Source organism: Aspergillus fijiensis (genome assembly GCF_003184825.1).
Source record: "Aspergillus fijiensis CBS 313.89 unplaced genomic scaffold BO72scaffold_5, whole genome shotgun sequence".
Classification (NCBI taxonomy): Eukaryota; Fungi; Ascomycota; class Eurotiomycetes; order Eurotiales; family Aspergillaceae; genus Aspergillus; species Aspergillus fijiensis.
In genome coordinates this window covers 785,684-804,478 of record NW_024468981.1, presented here as the reverse complement: position 1 = coordinate 804,478, position 18,795 = coordinate 785,684, and the positions used below count along the sequence as shown (strand labels likewise).

Sequence of the window (18,795 nt, the reverse complement as noted above, 5' to 3'; positions counted from 1 at the left end):
TGGACACACGTTAGAACAGAACAGATACTATTCCCCTCCGAACCTACCAAACTAGCTACAACAAACCAAAAAACCATAGGACAAACTCCAACCATAAACCAAACCCCCCAACTAAGCACACCCCCAAAGAGGATAAACCAACTTAAACCCCGAGGCCTGACCCCTGCGCACCGCATCAATGCCGCCAATCACCCCGCGCAACCCGCCGGACTCCTCCTGCACGGGGTGCGTGACCAGCCCTCCCTCCGCCAGAACCGCCTCCATCTCCGCGTACCACCGCTCCGCCGCGGCGCGGTCGGCCGGCCTGGCCAGGAGGTTGTACGGCGCCTCCCAGCCGACGATCTCGCGCCCGAACTGCGTGAACAAGAACACCCACTCCGGGCGCACGCTGCGGCGCGTGTGCCGGCTCAGCGGGAACGGGTCCAGCGAGACGTACTTGCCGCCCGCGCGGCCGATCGCCTCGTAGCAGATCTGCATCGACTCCGTCGTGCTGATGCAGTCCAGCGCGAAGGCCAGCGTGTTGGCCGTGTGGTCGCGCAGGTCCGACCCGCAGGTCGGCGACCGGTAGTCGAAGGTCGCCGCCGCGCCGAGTTGCTGCAGCCGCGGGAAGTTGTGCGGGGAGCTGGTGGTTAGTGGAGTGAAGCCGGAGCTGTGGGCATCCGAGCAGATGTTAGTCGCGCTGGGATGCTTCATTTCTTCTCTTTTCTTTTTTTTGCGTTCTGTGACATGTCAGGTTGGCTTACCGGCGTAGCACTTGGATGGCCAGCGTCCCTGTCGCGGTCCCTCCGCCGTATACCAGGACGTACGTCGGAGTCTTTTTTGCGGCAATCCTCTCCGACTCGGATGCTGCGGCGCCCACTAGCGGCAGGCCGAGGGTCTGGTACAGCGCCAATCCGGTGGTCGCCAGCCCGCAGCCTAGCGTCGCCGCCTGCTGGAAGCTCATCGAGTCCGGGATGCAGAGCACCAGCGCCGCGGGCACCGCCACGTACTCGGCGAAGGCGCCGTTGTCGTGCTGGCCCGCGTTGTTGCCGAACACGCAGCCGCACACGCGCGTGCCCAAAGCCAGCCGCGACGACGAGAAAGCGGAGGAGGTGACCCCCTCGCCGAGGGCCACGATCTCGCCCGCAAAATCCAGCCCGGCGGTGGCGCCGGGGCTGGGCGATATGTCGGCGGATTTGGCGTCGTAAGGGTTCAGTCCGACACAGGCGACCCGCACCAGCACCTCGTCGGCGCCCAGCTGGGGTAAGGGCTGGCTGGTCTGCAGCTCGATGCTGCCGGGACCGGCTATCTTCAGTGCCTGTTGGGTAGTCGGTAACTCGCTCATGGTGATGATGTGAGTGGAGAGGACGTGGGCGTGGGTTGAGGCTATGGCGGTGGCTGTGGCTGTCTTCGCGAGATATCGACGCGTGGAGACTAGTGGAGTGGATATGTATGAGGTCTGGTCTTGTTTATGACCGGATGGCTATTGCTGTGATGAAACTGATTCCAATGGTTTCTATCCTTCTGGAATTTCCGATGCCTAAAGCGCCGCGGACTGATTGGCGGGCGGGGTCCGGCGGGCGGACGGACTTAGGGCTGACGCCGGAGTTGCTGCTTACTTTCCACAGCCATTGTCCGGAGGATGCATCAGGAGAGGGTTCGGAGATCAATGCAGTAACCAACAAAGAAAAACTGTACATACGTTATCTACTGACATGATCCACGTTTGCCCGATGATGCCCTTCCCCTGTCTCAAGTGAATCGTTAATTCCTTAGAGCCACATTGACAATCCCAGCCCGTCAGACTCCAACATGGCAACCAGCGCTTTCTTGCAGCAATTCCAGACGGACGAGTCGAAGGGCCAGTATGTAAGTGCAGTAGCTGGCTCGGTGCTCGTCTTCGCCAGTGCCTTCGCATTGAACGCTATGAGGCGACCGAAAGAATTCACGACCGACGAGGGCAAGCGCATCGCTGAACTTCCCGCTGATGTGCGCATGTCCAAGTTCATTCGCAGGTGAGGATCCTCCATGAGCAGTTCCTACACCAGTAACTACTGATCGGGCTCACTGACAACCCTCAAGTCGGGAATTGTCCGAACAAGGCGAGGCTCTCGCCGGCACCGAGCCGTATCTCATCCGCAGCGGCCCCTATCGCGAACTGGTGATCAGCCAGCCCGACCAAGTCCACGAGTTCTACCGCAGCGACAGCAAGAGCCACACCAAGCCCCGCAACCTAAACCTGGGCGAGCCCTTCGGCCGCTTCCTGGGCCCCTGTGTCGGCGTGCAGTACGGCGACCACTGGCGGGCGATCCGCAAGCACTTCGACCCGCCCTTCGCCTTCCATCCGGTCGCCCAGCGGATCCCCCGGTTCCAGCGGGAGATCGAGGCCTGGCTGGAGAGCAAGGCCCCCACGGCGACCAGCGAGCTCGACAGCAAGGTCGATTTCCGGTTCTTGGTTTTCAAACTGCTCTCGCTGCACCTGTATGAAGATGCTTTCGATGACCGAGTGCGTTTACCATATTGCATTGAGATGGCGGATCGGGAACTGACAAGATACGACTAGTCCTACTGGACGCTGCTGGAGCTGAACGACCAGCACGACGCCATCATGATGGACATGCTGGTCAGCAAGCACCCGGACTCCAAGCTCTACAACCTGCTGCCCAGCGCCCCGCGCAAGCGACTGCAGGAATTCCACACCCGATGGCAGGAGTTCAACCGGCTGATCGTCGAGAACGCCCGTGTCGTAGGCACTCCCATCAACCCCCAAAATGCCAGTACTAATATCACCCCCAGGGCGGCTGGGCGTGTCCCGTTGAGACAATCTACCGCGGCGTGGAACCAGACCAAGACTTCACCGAAGACGCCGTACGTGCACCCCCGAGACCCCTACAAACTCAACACTGGAGTCCATACTGACCCCGGCACAGTTCCTCGCAACCCTGACCGAGATCCTCTTCGCCAACGTCAACATCAGCGCCGAGGTCTTCCGCACCATCTTCACCAACCTCGCCGCCAACCCCCGCATCCAGACGGCACTCCGGCAGGAGATCCGGGAGTGGAAGGCGAAGCCCGACTTCGATCTGTCCAAGTACCTCGCGAAGCAGGATACCTTGCTCAACCGCGTGCTGATGGAGAGCATGCGCATCTCGCCTGCTTTCTGTGGGTCCCCCTGGACCCCACCTATTCCATCTTAATTACAAGGGGGACACTGCATTGCTAACCTCGATCTGAATATAGGGTTCTCTATGCCCGAAACCACGGCGGAGCCTAAGAAGATTGGCGGGTACAACATCCCCGCTGGCACGCCGGTGGTGATCGACACGCGTCGCCTGAACAACGGGGCCGCCACTTGGGGTATTACTGGCGTGGACCGGTTCGACCCCGATCGGTTTCTGAAGGTGGCCAGCCAGGACCTGCGCTGTGGGTTTATGCGGTTTGGGACCGGGGCAGCATCCGGACGGTGCTTGGGGAAGAATGTCGCGGATGCGGTGTTCAAGCTGACGGTGATGGAGGTGTTGGAGCGGTTCCGGCTGGAGAGCGTGAGTGAGAGTGCCAAGGAGGGGCGGTCGGTGGATGTCCGGTTGGTGGCGTTGAAGTAAGATGGTTGACGCGTTGTGCATTGCTGTAGTTGGTTTATTGTCTTAGATTCTTCGTTGGTGTGCTGGGCTGAATTCGATTATGGGCTTTGTTCGTCTCTGGAAATCTATGGTGTGTTTTCTTGAACTCTGCGAGATTACAGTATTCAACCTCGTGATCCGGGCGGATTGGCTATTGGGTACATTGAAGACAGCTTAATACAGTATCGTGATCAAGATATAAGGAAGACACGGTTTTTCGATTGGAGAGGAACGAAGTGGACTGACCCTATTACTCCATTGCACACCTTGGGGTTTACGAGCACAATATCTGTCCGGATGCGATAGAAAATTCTAAACCACGTTTTTTTCTTCATTCGAAACGAACACTAACCAGCTAAAGAGTAGCTACATTCAATCTCATCCCGGACAAGACTAGCAGGGATCGGAGTACGCCTGTCTGCCTGCATGCACGCGGCCTGCGCCTCCGGCCTCCGCTCTGCATTTCCCCTTCACGGCCCCCCCTAACCCCTACTTGTGCAACGCAACCAACACCCCCGTCTTATTCGACGGTCCAATGCGCATGACCGAGACAAACGGATTCTCATCGCGCGGCTCAATGCGACTGTACACCTGCGCCAACCGGGCCAGGATATACGCCGTCTCCGTCTGGACCATCATCTGGGCCGGACAGCGGCGGGGCCCGCCGCCGAAGGGCACAAACTCCCAGAAATGGGCCTGATCGACGAAGCGCTCCGGCTTGAAGGCGTCGACATCCTCCCCGAAGTAGAGGGGGTCCTTCTGCATGACCGTCTTCGTGACCTGGACGACATCGCCCTTCCGAATCAGGATGGGCGACTTGCCGTCGGGCCCGCCCCCGAGCGGCAGGGTGGTGTCATTGATGCACATGCGCACCTGCGACACGTTGTTGGGGTTGAGCCGGTGCGTCTCGTTGATGCACGCGTTGAGGTACTTCATGCCCCGCAGCGCCTCGAAGGTGAGCGGCGCGTCGCCGTGGGCCAGCACCTCCGCGCGCACTTTCGCCCACGCCTCCGGGTTCCGCGCCAGGTGCCACACCACGTTGCCCGTGAAGATCGAGGTCGTGTCGTTGTTAGGCACGAAGAGCAGCGACAGCTGCGATCGGAGTTCCGCCCGCTCCGGGCAGTGCTTCGCCATGTACCACAGCAGATCCAGCCGCTCGGGGCCGACGTCCTCCCCCGCCGCGATCCGCCGCTCCCGCTCCGCGATGTCCGCGTACACCCGGTCCAGGTGCTCGTCCATGTACGCGTGCACGATCTTGATCGCCCGCAGCCACCATGACCAGTCGATCAGGTTCATCACCTTGTACATCTGGAGTCGGAGTCGGTTGCCCCGCAGCACGTCCAGCATCGCCCAGGTCACCCGTGCGCGCTCGGGGTGCGTCAATGCGTCCATGGGCGCGCCGAAGATGAAGTTGGTGGTCACGTCGAGGAACTGGGGAGAATGTTAGCTGAATGGACGTGGACTGACGGAGAAGGGAGGGGGCGCTCACCCATCGCTGGAGGTAGGGCTGGATGTTGACCGTCTCTCCGTCCGGAGGGAGAATGCGCAGGAGATGGTCCGTGTAGGAGCGCAGCCGCTCGGTGTCGGCGTAGACCTCGCGCATGAAGAAGGGCTTGATCAGCGCGCGGCTGAAGACCCAGTCCTCGCCGTCGACGACGTTGACGCCGCGGTTGGCGAACGCGGCGCCGGCATTCTTGTAGCGACGGAGCGGGCTGATGGCGAAGTCCTTCCAGTTGATGGCCGTCAGGGACTTGAGGTTCTCGGGCTCGATCGTGTAGACGACCCGCGTGCCCATGAAGGTGATCTGGAAGGTCTTGGGCTGGCCCTTGTGCAGCTCGCTGAGCCAGGGGATGAAGTAGTGGCCCCGCAGCGCCTGCCACTGCGTCCACACCAGATCCACGCCCCAGAACGGCTCCCACTGGAACCGCGAGGGAACCGACTTGCAGCCCCAGGACCGCTGCTTGCGCAGATCGCTCGCGCGCCGGACAAAGGACCGGAACAGAAGCGCCAGGAAGCCAGAACAAAGGAGCAGAATGGGCAGGCTCTGCACCGGGAGGTTGTGGTACTGCACCAACATGATGGAAAAATCGGGTTGTTGCTGCTTCCAAGGGATAAAAAGTGATGTCAAAATTCTAGCCAAGCAGGTTGGCAGTAGCATTCAATTAAATTGAAAGGCTGGATCATTTCATATATCTATCTATTGCCAGTCAGCCCGAACTCAAGGCAAGGTCAGTCCGGAGTTGCTTGGCGGGCATCTCCGGGGCGGATGGAATCTGACCGGACATCAGCACCGCAACCACCGGACTTCTGAAACTCACCTCCAGCCCTAATGGATCTCCTGTCCATGCGCCTTTCCGACACCACACCGCAGGCTTCAGCCTTGTCCGACGGTCCCATTGGGTGTATTTTCATTGGATGCGCTTCTCCGCGTGGCAGACAGGGTTCAGTCCGCGTGGACGTCCGCTCCGGCGGGTCTGAAGAGGAGGCTGGGGCTAGGGCTTGGATATGTCTCCGTATACTACACATCGCAGACGTATACATACGCTGTACGATCGCACCACTTGACAACTCCTCATCATCTGATCATTTGTACATTTCTCCCTCAACTTCAACAGAATTCAGGACGACTTGCCGCGGATAGCAGTGACTCGCTATTCCCACACACACTCCCCACTCTTTCAACAACAACCACAACCAAAAATGCCTTCCTCCGTTCCTGAACCCATCGCCATCGTCGGCTCCTCCTGCCGGTTTCCCGGCTCGGCCTCCTCCCCCTCCAAGCTTTGGGACCTCCTCCGCCAGCCCCGAGACGTGCGGCGAGAGCTGAACACCCAGAACCTCAACCTCCAGCGCTTCTACCACCCGTCCGGGGACACCCATGGCTCGACCGACGTCAAGGGCCAGGGCTACCTGCTGGCCGAAGACAGCCGGCTCTTCGACCCGGCCTTCTTCGGCATCAGCCCCTTCGAGGCCGACACCATCGACCCGCAACAGCGCATCCTGCTGGAAGCCGTCTACGAGACCTTTGAGAGCGCCGGCTACACGCTGAGCCAGATGCGCGGGTCGCAGACCTCGGTGCATGTCGGCGTGATGACCGACGACTACCACGACATCCAGGTGCGCGACCTCGAGAGCATCCCTCAATACACTAGCACGGGGACCTCGCGGAGTATCCTGGCGAACCGCATCTCGTACGTGTTCGACCTGCACGGGCCCTCGGTCACCGTCGACACCGCATGCTCCAGCTCGCTGGTCGCCCTGCACCAGGCGGTCCAGAGTCTGCAGCTCGGGGAGGTCAGCTGTGCGGTGGTGGGCGGGGTGAACCTGATCTTCGACGCCGTCATGTACGTTGCCGAGTCGAAGCTGCACATGCTCTCCCCGGACTCGCAGTCGCGCATGTGGGACAAGACCGCCAACGGCTATGCGCGCGGAGAGGGCGCCGCCGCCATCCTGCTGAAGCCGCTCAGCCAGGCCATCCGCGACAATGATCACATCGAGGGCTTGATCCGGGGCAGCGGGATCAACTCCGACGGCCAGAGCCAGGGTATCACGATGCCTACGTCGGCGGCCCAGGCGGCCCTCATTCGGAGCACATACGAACGGGCCGGCCTCGACCCCATCAGGGATCGGTGTCAGTACTTCGAGTGTCACGGCACGGGCACCGCCGCGGGTGACCCCGTCGAGGCGCAAGCGATCAGTGAGGCCCTCCTCGGAGAGGATGCATCCACCGGCGCGAACACAGACGACGAGAACTCGCCACTTTATGTCGGCTCGATCAAGACCGTGACTGGTCACCTGGAAGGGTGTGCCGGTCTGGCCGGTGTCCTGAAGGCGCTGGTCTCCATCAAGCATCGCACCATCCCGCCCAACATGCTCTTCAATGAGCTGAACCCCAAGATTGAGCCGTACTACGGTCCCATGCAGATCGCGACCGCGCCCGTCCCCTGGCCCAAGCTCGCTCCGGGGGTGCCTCTTCGCGTGAGCGTCAATAGCTTCGGGTTCGGTGGTACCAACGCCCACGTTATCCTGGATAGCTACGAGACTCCAGCACAGGAACCCATTGAACCCGTCGCTGAAGGCAGTGCGCCACTCGGCCCCATCGTGCTCTCCGCTCACTCCGGCGCCTCGCTCTTGGGCAACGCCGAGGGACTCCTGCAATACCTGCAGGACAACCCGTCGGTGGACTTGTCGGATCTCAGCTACGTGCTGCAGACCCGCCGAACGGCGCACCGGGCGCGGGCTTTCTTCTCTTCATCCTCGCACCAGGGCTTGGTCAGCGGCCTGCAGAAGTTCATCGCCGACAACCAGAAAGTGGTGAAGAAGGAGACAATCGGGATCCGCCACCAGGCCATCAACCCCAGCGAGACGCCCGGCATCCTGGGCGTGTTCACGGGCCAAGGCGCCCAGTGGCCTGGCATGGGTCGCATGTTGCTCGATCACTCCCCGCTATTCCGGGAGGTGCTCGACAGGTGCGATGCCGTGCTGCAGGCGCTGCCCGACCGTCCCGAGTGGCTCCTCGTGGACGAGCTGCGCAAGCATGCCGATACCTCCCGCGTCGGCGAAGCCGCCGTCTCCCAGCCAGTGTGCACAGCCATCCAACTCGGTCTCCTGGAAGTGCTGTTCGCTAGCGGGATCGACTTCGACGCCGTGGTCGGCCACTCGTCCGGCGAGATTGCGGCCGTCTACGCCTGTGGCATCATCTCCCTGGACGCGGCGATGCAGATTGCCTTCTACCGCGGCAAATACGCGGGTCTGGCGCAGGGGCCGAACGGGGAGCGCGGCGCGATGATGGCTGTGGGAATAAGCTACAATGACGCGCAGCGGTTCTGCAGGCAGCCCGAGTACCAGGGCCGGATTAGCGTGGCAGCCAGCAACGGCGTCCAGAGCGTCACTCTGTCCGGGGACAGCGACGCCATCCAGCAGGCCAAGGAGCACTTCGACCGCGAGAACGTGTTCGCGCGCCAGCTGAAGGTCGACACCGCCTACCACTCGCACCACATGCAGCGCTGCGCCGGCCCTTACCTCCAGTCCCTCGAGGCCTGCGATATCCAGGTCCGCCGCCCGCGCGACGGCTGCTTCTGGAACTCCAGCGTCCGCGGCGACACGGAGCTGCTGCGGGGAGACCTCCAGTCCCTCAAGGGACCCTACTGGGTTCAGAACATGGTGCAGACGGTGCTGTTTTCGCAGGCGGTGCGCTCCTCGATCTGGCACGGGGGCCCGTTCGATCTGGCCATCGAAGTCGGGCCGCATCCTGCGCTGAAGGGCCCCACGGAGCAGACCCTGGAGTCCGCCTTCGGCACCGCTCCCTCCTATACCGGTGTTCTCAAGCGTGGCGCCAGCGATGTCGAGGCGCTGTTCGACGCGATAGGCTTTACCTGGGCCCATCTGGGACCGCAGTTTGTCAGCTTCGCGGGTCTCCGACGCTCCTTGGTGCCGGAGGGCAGTCGACGCGCCCCCAGGCTCTTGAAGGACCTCCCGTCGTACTCCTGGGACCACGACCGGGTCTACTGGCGGGAGTCTCGCATCTCGGCGCGATTCCGCAAGGGTACTGATGTCTTCCACGAGCTGCTGGGCCGCCGCACGCCCGACGACACCGACCGGGAGCTGCGCTGGCGCAACGTCCTCAAGCTCAGCGAGCTGCCGTGGGTCAAGGGCCACGAGATCATGGGCGAGCCCCTGTTGCCTGGTGCCTCGTACGTGGCGCTGGCGTTCCAGGCCGGGCAGGCGATCGCGGCCGGCAGGGCCGTGCAGTTGATGGAGGTGCAGGACGTGGAGATCCGGCGGCCCATTGTGGTGCCGGACTCGCGCGAGGGCCAGGACACGATCTTCACGGTGCGGCTGCTGGAGAGCGGCGACCCCAAGGTCATCGAGGGACATTTCTCCTACTGCTACTGCTCGGACCCCAGCACAGGCGCCATGGTCCACACCTGTGAGGGCCGCTTGATTATTCACCTCGGCGAGGCTGAGGGCGACGAGCTGCCCCCCAGCGCCCCGGCGCCGCCCAACTTGCTCCCCGTCGACAGCGAGGAAGGCTACGAGGTACTGGCGCAGGCGGGTCTGAACTACACGGGCATCTTCCATCGCCTGCAGGACGTCGCACGCCGGCTGGACTTCGCCGAGGCCAAGGCCGAGTGGTCGGCCGAGGAGCTGCGCGGGGGTTACGTCGTCCACCCTGCGTTGCTGGATGTGTCATTCCAGAACCTGTTCCACGCCCGCGCGGACCCCAGTGCCGGGAAGCTGCCGACCAGCGTGTTGCCCGTGCATATCAAACGCGTGGCCGTGAACCCAAGGATCACCCTTGGGGCGGAGGCCGGCACCATCCGCACGGTGACCCAGTCGTTCATCACGGCCCGCAACGGCCTGTCGCTCAGCGGTGACATCCATATCTACGATGGGGTGACCGGAGAAGCAGCGCTGCAGGTGGAGGCCCTCTCGGTGAAGCCCATCGCGCCGCCGACGGCCGAGCAGGACCGCCGGCTCTTCTTCGACACCGTCTTCATGGCCGACCCGTCGCTCTCGCTGCTTGAGCCGCTGCGTGACCCCGGCGACGTCGAGCGCGATACCGCCCTCGTGGCCGACATCGATCGCGCCGTGCTCTACTACGTGCAGCGGGTGCTGGAGCAGGTTGACCCCAGCGAGGTGGCCGGGCTCTCGTGGTATTTCCAGCGCATGCTGGACTGCTTCGAGCACTGGGTGCAGGTGGTCCGCGAGGATTCTCACCCGCTGGCCCAGAGCGGCTGGCTCGACGACCGGGTCGAGGTCATCGAGGAGATCTTCAACCGCTGGCCCGGCCAGATTGATATCGAGATCGTGCGCGCCGTGGGCGAGAACCTCATGGACGTGCTGCATGGCAAGACCCAGATGCTGGAGGTCCTGATGAAGGATGACCGCTTCGGCCGCATGTACTACGAGGGCTGCGGTTTCGCCGTCGTCAATGCCGGCATGCGCAACGTCCTGCAGCAGATCTCCAACAAGTATCCCCAGGCCAACTACCTGGAGATTGGTGCTGGAACGGGTTCCACGGTAAGGAGCTTTCTGTGTTCTATACTTCCCGCGTGTTCCATTGCTAATAACTGTCCTATAGTCTCACGCCATCCTGCAATCCATCGGGAAGAGCTTCGACACCTACACCTACACCGACATCTCCACCGGTTTCTTTGAGAACGCGGCCAAGCGCTTCTCGGAGTTTGCCAGCAAGATGGTCTTCAAGACGCTGGACGTGGAGAAAGACGTGGTCCCGCAGGGGTATGCCTTGCACTCCTACGACGTGGTCGTCGCCTCCAACGTTCTGCACGCCACGGGCAGCATGGAGGTCACTCTCGCTCACGCCCGATCGTTGCTCAAGCCTGGTGGTTTCCTGCTGCTGGTGGAGATCACCGGCATCGAGATCATGCGCATCGGCTTCTGTATGGCCGGCTTGCCCGGCTGGTGGCTGGGCGCGAAGGAAGGCCGCCGCTTCCACCCCGGCATGACCACCGAGGACTGGGATCGCACCCTGCAGGATACCGGCTACTCGGGCGTGGACCTAGTCTACCACGACCTGCCAGATGCCGAGAAGCACTGCATGTCTTTCATGGTCAGCCAGGCGGTCGACGAGACCGTGCTGCAGCTGCGTGAGCCACTGGGGTACATCAACAGTGTGCCCCAGACCGACTCGCTGCTCGTCATCGGCGGCCACACCCTCCCGGTCTCGAAGCTCACAACCGCCCTTCAACGCCAAGTCGGACCCTCCTGGCGCAGCCGCGTGGTGGTTGCCCGCGATCTCGAGGCCGTGGATTTCTCCCGTCTCTCGTCGCGCATGGATGTGATGTGTTTGCAGGAGCTGGACGCCCCGCTGTTCGCCGCGCCAATCTCCCAGAAGAAGCTCAAGGCCCTGCAGGCGATTTTCTTGCGCGCGCGTAACGTCCTCTGGGTTACCAAGAGCCGCCGAGCGGAGAACCCCTATCAGAACATGTTCTTGGGAATGTCACGCGCCATCTGCAAGGAGCTGCCGCAGGTGTCAATCCAGTCCTTGGATGTGGAGTCGATCACCAATACCAATCTCTCCGCGCGGACGGTCCTGGAAGCCTTCGTGCGGATGAAGATCCTGTCGGCAGTGGACGAGCAAACGCCCCTGCTCTGGACACGCGAGCAGGAGCTGGTCATCGACGGGGACGAGACCCTGATCGCCCGTCTGCGTCCCAACCAGGAGCTGAACGACCGGTACAATGCGCGCTACCGCACGGTCACGAAGCCTGCGTCCGGCTCCGATGCGACGATCCGCCTCGTCCAACAGGGTGACAAGCTGGCCTTGATCGAGGCGGACAATCGTGGTCTCGCTGATGCTGCTCAGGATGTGAGGGTGAAGGCAGCTTTCTCGCTGACAGTTCCTGGCGGTGACAAGCAGGAGACGCTCTACCTCACGGTTGGACACCAAGTTGACGTGGGAACCCCGGTGCTGGCCATCTCGCGTCTTGATGCTTCTGTTGTGAGCGTGCCGCAGGTGGATGTCATCCCGATTGACGAGACGGATTGCGACGCACTTGTCCTCGAGAGACTGAGCGACCAGATTTTCGCCGATGCGCTGTTGAGCGCCGTCCCCGCTGGGCAGTCCGTCACTTTCTACCAGCCTCGGCGTGGTCTGGCCGCTGTCATTGCTGCTACGGCTGAGCAGCGCGCAATCGAGGTGTTCTTTGTGTGCTCATCCACTACAGACGCAGAGGCTCGCAGTGAATGGATCCGGATCCACCCCCACAGTTCTTCACGAGTCATTCAAAGCCTGGTTCCTCGCCAGGACTCGATCTTCGTGAATTGCTCGGGTTCCACGGACTATCTCGGATCCAGTATCCAGTCCGCGTTATCATCTCCTTGGGCAGTTCCAAAGCTGGACAGTGGAGTGTTCCAGAAGGGGCTCGATCTCCTGCGAGCTGACGGCTCACTTGCTGCAGGATACGCCGCTCTGCAAGACCGTCTCTTCACGTTGAATGCAGAATTGCCGGTGTCAGGTGAAATCACTCTTCTGAACGTCGATCAGCTGGCACGCGTTGATGCTTCGATTCTGCAAACCACACACATCACCTCGTGGACTGAGGCAACTGACTCTCTGAGCCTGGTCGTCCAGCCTCCCGACCTGACTACTCTGTTCGATCCCGCCAAAACATACCTGATGGTCGGCATGGCCGGTGGGCTCGGCCTGTCGATCTGTGAGTGGGCCCTGAAGCACGGCGTGAAGCACATGGTCATCACCAGTCGAAACCCGAACATCCATGCCCGCTGGCTGGCGGATGCACGCCACAAGGGAGCGAACGTGCATGTCGAGTCGATGGATGTCACGGACCGGGCGTCAGTGCAGTCCACGGTGCGCCGGATCAAAGACACCCTGCCCCCCATTGCTGGTGTCTGCAACGCGGCCATGGTGCTGACTGATCGCATGTTCGTCAACATGGACGCGGACGCAGTCAATCGCGTTCTAAAGCCAAAGGTGGACGGCTCCAAGCACCTGGACGAGGTGTTTGCCGACACGCCCTTGGACTTCTTCGTTCTCCTGTCCTCTTGCGGTGCAACCATCGGCACCCAGGGCCAATCCAACTACCATGCCGCCAACATGTTCATGTCCGCCTTGGCCGCTCAGCGTCGCGAGCGAGGGCTGGCCGCCTCGGTCGTCCACATCGGCTTCGTCACCGATGTCGGCTACACCACGCGGCAGGAGCGAGCGATCTGGGAGATCTTCGCTCGCCTGCAGTTCAAGTTTATCTCCGAGATGGACGTGCACCACGCATTCGCCGAGGCCATCATCTCCGGCCGACCGGACAGCCACCGGCCGTGTGAAGTGGGCGTCGGTATGGATCCTCTGACGGAGCCCCTGCCGGCCGGCCACAAGCCAGCCTGGACCTCCGACCCGCGCTTCTCGCACTATCTGCCATCCACCAATGTCCGGAACGAGGTGGTGGCTCGATCGGGCCAGGATGACCTCAAGGAGCGGTTCCGCGAGGTGAGCACCGAAGCCGAGGCTGTGGAGCTCGCGCAGGACGCGTTCTCGGCCAAGCTTGAAACCATGATGCAATTGCCTGCCGGAAGCGTCTCGGTCCAGGTGTCGCTGATCGAGCTGGGTATCGACTCGCTCGTGGCCGTGGAGATCCGTACCTGGTTCCTGCGCGAGCTGGGCGCCGACATCCCCGTCCTCAAGATCCTGGGAGGAGACTCCATCGCTCAACTGTGCACCAACGCGGCCAAACAGCTGCTCGCCCAGCAGCTGGAGCAAACGGCCTCCTCCAAGGCAGAGGAGGTCGAGACCGACAGCACGACCGTGGACGAGTCTCAGGACTCGTCCCAGAGTCCATCCGAAGCCCCGGAAACCGCCGAAACCAGCTCCCTCGGGGCCGCCGACCAAGATCTGTCGTCTGCGAGCAGCTCTCCCAGCGTCGTTGATCCCACCGACGAAAAGGACGGCCACGAAGCCGGGGTGAACGTAGGACAAGACCCCCTCCTCCCCGATGTGCGACGCGACGCTGACGATGATGACTATGGCCAAGGTATAATCGAGAGCGAACGTCTCTCGTCTGGCCAGTCGCGGATCTACATTCTCTCGCAGTTCCTCAACAACCCGACCGCGTACAACCTCATGTTCCAGTTCGAGATTGACGGCCACCTGGACATGGAGCGCCTCCGCAATGCGCTCGCCCTCACCATGCAGCACCATCAGTCCCTGCGCACGTGCTACTTTGTGCGCGAGGAGGACAATCAGCCCATGCAGGGCGTGCTCGTCTCCCCAATCGTGCGCTTCCGCCATGTCGCCGACGCGACGGCCGACGACATCGCCGCGGAGGCGACTTTAGCCAAAACCCGAGTCTGGGACCTCGCCCGGGGCGAGACCATGGAGATGGCGGTGCTCTCGACCTCCGCGCAGTCGCATACCATCATTCTTTCCTATCACCATATCATCATGGACACCACCGGCTGGCGCTTCTTCATCCAGGACCTGTCCGCCGCCTACCGCATGGAGCCCCTCCAGCACACCAGCAAGACCTATCTGGAGTACACGCGCCGACAGTTCGAGCACCAGCAGACCGGCCAGTTTCAGGCGCAGCTGCAGTACTGGAAGAACGAGTACTTGACCGTGCCCCCGGTGTTGCCCTTGCTGCCCATGTCCAAGACCAAGACGCGGCCCAGCACGCAGGACTTCCGCACCACCTACGAGTGGCAGGAGATCGGGCCAGAGGTCGCGCAGGCGCTGAAGGCCGCGTGCCAGAAACTGCGAATCACCGCCTTCCATTTCCACCTGGCGGTGTTCCAGGTCGTGCTGTCGCAGCTGGCAGGCACCGACGACCTCTGCATCGGGGTGGCGGATGCCAACCGGCTGGACGACGACTTCGCCGACACGGTGGGATTCTTCATGAACATGCTGCCGGTGCGGTTCCGCGTGTCCCCGGACGCGCGGTTCGCGCAGATCGCGCAGACGACGGCGCGCAAGGTGCTGGGCGCGGTGCAGAACTCGGCCGTGCCGCTGGACATGATCCTGGACGAGCTGCACGTGGCGCGCTCCTCTGCCCACACCCCCTTGTTCCAGGTCGCCGTCAACTACCGGCTGGGCGTCGTCAAGAAGATCCCCTTCGCAGGCCACTTCCTGACCATGGCCGACGTCCAGGAGGCGAAGAACCCCTACGACCTCAGCTTCGCCATCATCGAGTACGGCGCCGACGGCTTCGTCCTGGAGATGGCCTGCCAGGAGTCCCTGTACGACGCGGCCGCCACCCGCACCATCCTGGACACGTATGTGCGCGTGCTGAAGGCCGTGGTGGCAAACACCTACACTCCCGTCGCCGACGTGCCCATCCACGCTCCCGACGCAGTCCTGGCGGCCCTCGAGCTCGGCCAGGGCCCTCGAGTGGACTTCCACTGGCCTGAGACGCTGTCGGAGAAGGTCCAGCTTGCGCAGGAAGCCCATCGGGAGCAGATCGCCATCCGTGACGAGAGTCAGGCGCTCACATATGCTCAGCTCGCGGAGCGGGTTTACGCGATCGCTGCGGCTCTGCAGGCTGCAGGTCAAACGGCTGACTCCCGGGTCGCTGTCGTGTGTCAGCCCTCGGTCGACTTCACGGCCTCGATGCTCGCTATTCTCCATATCGGCGCGGTCTACATCCCGCTGGACGTCAGTCTGCCACCGGCACGGCATGCGGCCATCGTCGCCAGTGCGCGGCCTAGCGTGGTGCTCTGCCATGAGGCCACTCTCGAGCGCGCTGGCCAGCTCGGCGCCGGAGAGGAGAATCTCGCCTTGCAGGTCATCAATGTAGATGAGATCGAGGCTGCTGTCAAGGAGACAATCCCTTGCACTGCACAGCCGCAATCGCCCGCCGTGCTCCTGTACACGAGCGGCTCGACCGGGAAGCCGAAGGGGGTGGTACTCTCGCAGAGCAACTTTGTCAACCACATTGCGCTGAAGATCGAGGCGCTGGATCTGCGGCCGGGACGCGAGACCGTGCTGCAGCAGAGCTCGCTGGGTTTCGACATGTCGCTGATCCAGACCTTCTGCGCCCTCTGCACGGGGGGCACGTTGGTGATCGTGCCGTACGAGTCGCGGCGCGATGCGCTCCACATCACCCGGCTGATGCACCAGCACCAGGTCACCATGACCATTGCCACGCCCTCCGAGTATCTGACCTGGCTGCACTACGGGCGGGACTCGCTGGCCGAATGCGCCGGCTGGCGGTGGGCGTGTATGGGCGGCGAAGCGGTCCATCGCTCCCTGCTGCACGAATTCCGGCGGCTGGGCCTCGCATCCCTCTCGTATCTGAATTGCTACGGTCCGACGGAGATCACCGCGGCGGCCACCTTCCACCGCATCTCGCTGGAGACCGGGGAGGAGGATGAGCCTGAATCCCAGAGTACGGTCGGCAAAGCTCTGCCCAACTACGCGCTGCGGATCGTCGACGCGGCGGGCCGGCCTCAGCCGGTCGGGTTCCGCGGGGAGATCTGCATCGGTGGCGCCGGGCTGGCGATGGGCTACTGGGCGTCGCCGGAAGAGACCGCGAAGCGGTTCGTCACGGACCGAGCATCGCCATCGACAAGATGGTATTGCACGGGCGACCAGGGTCGATTGACGGCAGATGGTACGCTGGTTTTCCAGGGTCGGCTGGAAGGAAGCACGCAGGTCAAGTTGCGCGGGCTCCGGATCGAGCTGGAGGAGGTGGAAGGAGCTCTGCTGCAAGCAGGGGCGTCGCTGTTCTCGACGGTCGTGGTCACCGTGCGAGACGACGTCCTGGTGGCCCATGCGACGACGGTCGGTGACCGGACAGGTGTGATCGAGCCGGCGGTTATCGCGGACTTGTTGGCGAACCTGCCTCTGCCGCAGTACATGTGTCCGGCCCAGGTGGTCATTGTCGACGAGTTGCCCCGTACCAGCAATGGCAAGATTGACCGCAACGCCCTGGCCACCGCGCCGCTTCCTTCGGCGTCTCGTTCTGGTGGTGATGCCAGTCAGCACGGTACTGCACCTAAGCTGAGTCTTCGTCAGGGCGAGCTCCGCATTCTTTGGGAGAAGGTCTTGCCGCCGACCAGGCACGCGCTGACGGCCGAGTCGGACTTCTTCCTCGAAGGCGGCAACTCCCTGCGGCTGATCAAGCTGCAGCACGCCATCAAAGAGGCGATGGCGGTCTCCATCTCCACCCGCGAGCTGTACGAGACCTCGACGCTGCGCCAGATGACCGCGCGGATCGACTTCCAGCGCGAGCACCAGGTCATCGAGAACGAGGCCATCGACTGGGAGGCCGAGACAGCCGTTCCCAAGTCTCTGGTGACCGCGGCGCGGAACGCCAGCAAGCACTCTGCCGTCCGCAGGAACGACGATCAAGCCATCGAGGTGCTCCTGACCGGAGCCACGGGCTTCCTGGGTGGATGCATCCTGAACGAGCTACTGCAGGACCCTCAGGTCCACAAAGTGCACTGCGTGGCGGTCCTACCCGACGAGCAGCGCTACCTGCCGGCCCATAACAAGATCGTCACCTACACGGGAAGTCTGTCGTCTTCGACGCTGGGGCTCAATCCGTCCGAGTCGCTCGCGCTGCAGGAGGCCATCGACGTGGTCATCCACGCCGGCGCCAACGGCCACTGCCTCAACAACTACTCCTCCGTGCGCCAGGCCAACGTGCATTCCACTCAGTTCCTGGCGTCCCTCTGCGCCCCGTCCGCCGTTCCCCTGCTCTACATCTCCTCCAACCGAGTGCCCTTGCTCGCAGCCAACAACACCGCCCCGGTACCGGGTCCCGTGGCCGCCGAGCCGCCCACCAACGGCACTGAAGGCTACACGGCGTCCAAGTGGGCCAGCGAGCAATTCCTGCAGCGGGCCTCGGCGCTGACGGCGATGCCCGTGGAGATCCACCGCCCGTGCGTGGTGATCGGCGACCAGGCGCCGACCTCGGACGCACTGAACGCGATCCTGCGCTACTCGCTTCAGATGAAGGCCATCCCGCGTTTCGCCAACGTGGAAGGGTACTTTGATTTCAAGCGGGTCGAGGAGGTGGCGCGCGAGTTGACCACCGCCGCTGTCGAGATGAGTCGTCATCGCGGCGCAGGGCCGCAAGAAGAAGGGTCTCAGCAGCAGCAGCAGCAGGTGCGCTTCCGGCATCATTCGAGCGGCAACAAGGTCGCGTTCCCGGCCATGGTGGAGCACATGCGCACGTTGTATGGGGAAGAGTTTGCGGAGATGGAGTTTATGGAGTGGATTGCGCGGGCCCTCGAGGAGGGGATGGATCCCTTGATCTCCATCTATCTGGAGAGTTTGGTGGAGAAGGGCGAGACGCTCCGGTTTCCGTATATGGGCGAGACGCTGGCTGTTTAGATGAGGTGTTTTGCTTCTTTTGTCTTTGATTTTACTTTTCCTTGCTGGTGTTGGTATCGTGTCAGTTGGGCGTTTGGATATCTGGATGATTGTCTTGTACTTTGATTAGCGAGGCGTTTTGTGGATCTGGCTCTCTATGTCCTCACTTCGTGCTATATATTCGAGCCTTTGATAGGGTACTGAATTTGTCCCATGAGTATCGAACTTCATCTCAGAACCCTTCCCGAAAGATGTACAAGCTACACGTAGAGGAGAAGACTCAAGGAAACAAGTTCTTGGTTCAAGGATACCAGCATAGATGGAGGTGATATGAGAAAGAAGAAGTTGAAATGAAGTGAAGCCCAAGCCGAAGCCGAAGCCGAAGCCTTCGGTGGCAGGTCACGT

The 18,795-nt window shown here is 62.2% G+C and overlaps 4 protein-coding genes across 4 annotated transcripts; 2 read left to right on the top strand and 2 right to left on the bottom strand.

Moving 5' to 3' along the window:
- Nucleotides 1–111: 111 nt before the first annotated feature.
- On the bottom strand, nt 112–1,324 carry BO72DRAFT_465473 (zinc-binding alcohol dehydrogenase family protein; the record flags this gene model as incomplete). The annotated part of the gene is made up of 3 exons (XM_040946715.1): nt 112–649; nt 744–814; nt 860–1,324. 3 exons carry the CDS (start codon nt 1,322–1,324, stop codon nt 112–114), a joined length of 1,074 nt encoding a protein of 357 aa, XP_040805620.1.
- Nucleotides 1,325–1,791: 467 nt separating this feature from the next.
- BO72DRAFT_474703 (putative monooxygenase) lies at nt 1,792–3,581 on the top strand (the record flags this gene model as incomplete). The annotated part of the gene is made up of 6 exons (XM_040947285.1): nt 1,792–1,994; nt 2,062–2,326; nt 2,543–2,725; nt 2,776–2,847; nt 2,910–3,141; nt 3,220–3,581. 6 exons carry the CDS (start codon nt 1,792–1,794, stop codon nt 3,579–3,581), a joined length of 1,317 nt encoding a protein of 438 aa, XP_040805619.1.
- A 507-nt stretch (nt 3,582–4,088) lies between these two features.
- On the bottom strand, nt 4,089–5,676 carry BO72DRAFT_421176 (cytochrome P450; the record flags this gene model as incomplete). The annotated part of the gene is made up of 2 exons (XM_040942755.1): nt 4,089–5,030; nt 5,089–5,676. The coding sequence occupies 2 exons, from the start codon at nt 5,674–5,676 to the stop codon at nt 4,089–4,091; spliced, it is 1,530 nt and encodes a 509-aa protein (XP_040805618.1).
- Nucleotides 5,677–6,154: 478 nt separating this feature from the next.
- BO72DRAFT_421171 (putative polyketide synthase) lies at nt 6,155–18,411 on the top strand (the record flags this gene model as incomplete). The annotated part of the gene is made up of 4 exons (XM_040942754.1): nt 6,155–10,622; nt 10,684–11,497; nt 12,017–13,863; nt 13,912–18,411. The coding sequence occupies exons 1-4, from the start codon at nt 6,300–6,302 to the stop codon at nt 18,409–18,411; spliced, it is 11,484 nt and encodes a 3,827-aa protein (XP_040805617.1). The 5' UTR covers nt 6,155–6,299.
- Nucleotides 18,412–18,795: the final 384 nt, after the last annotated feature.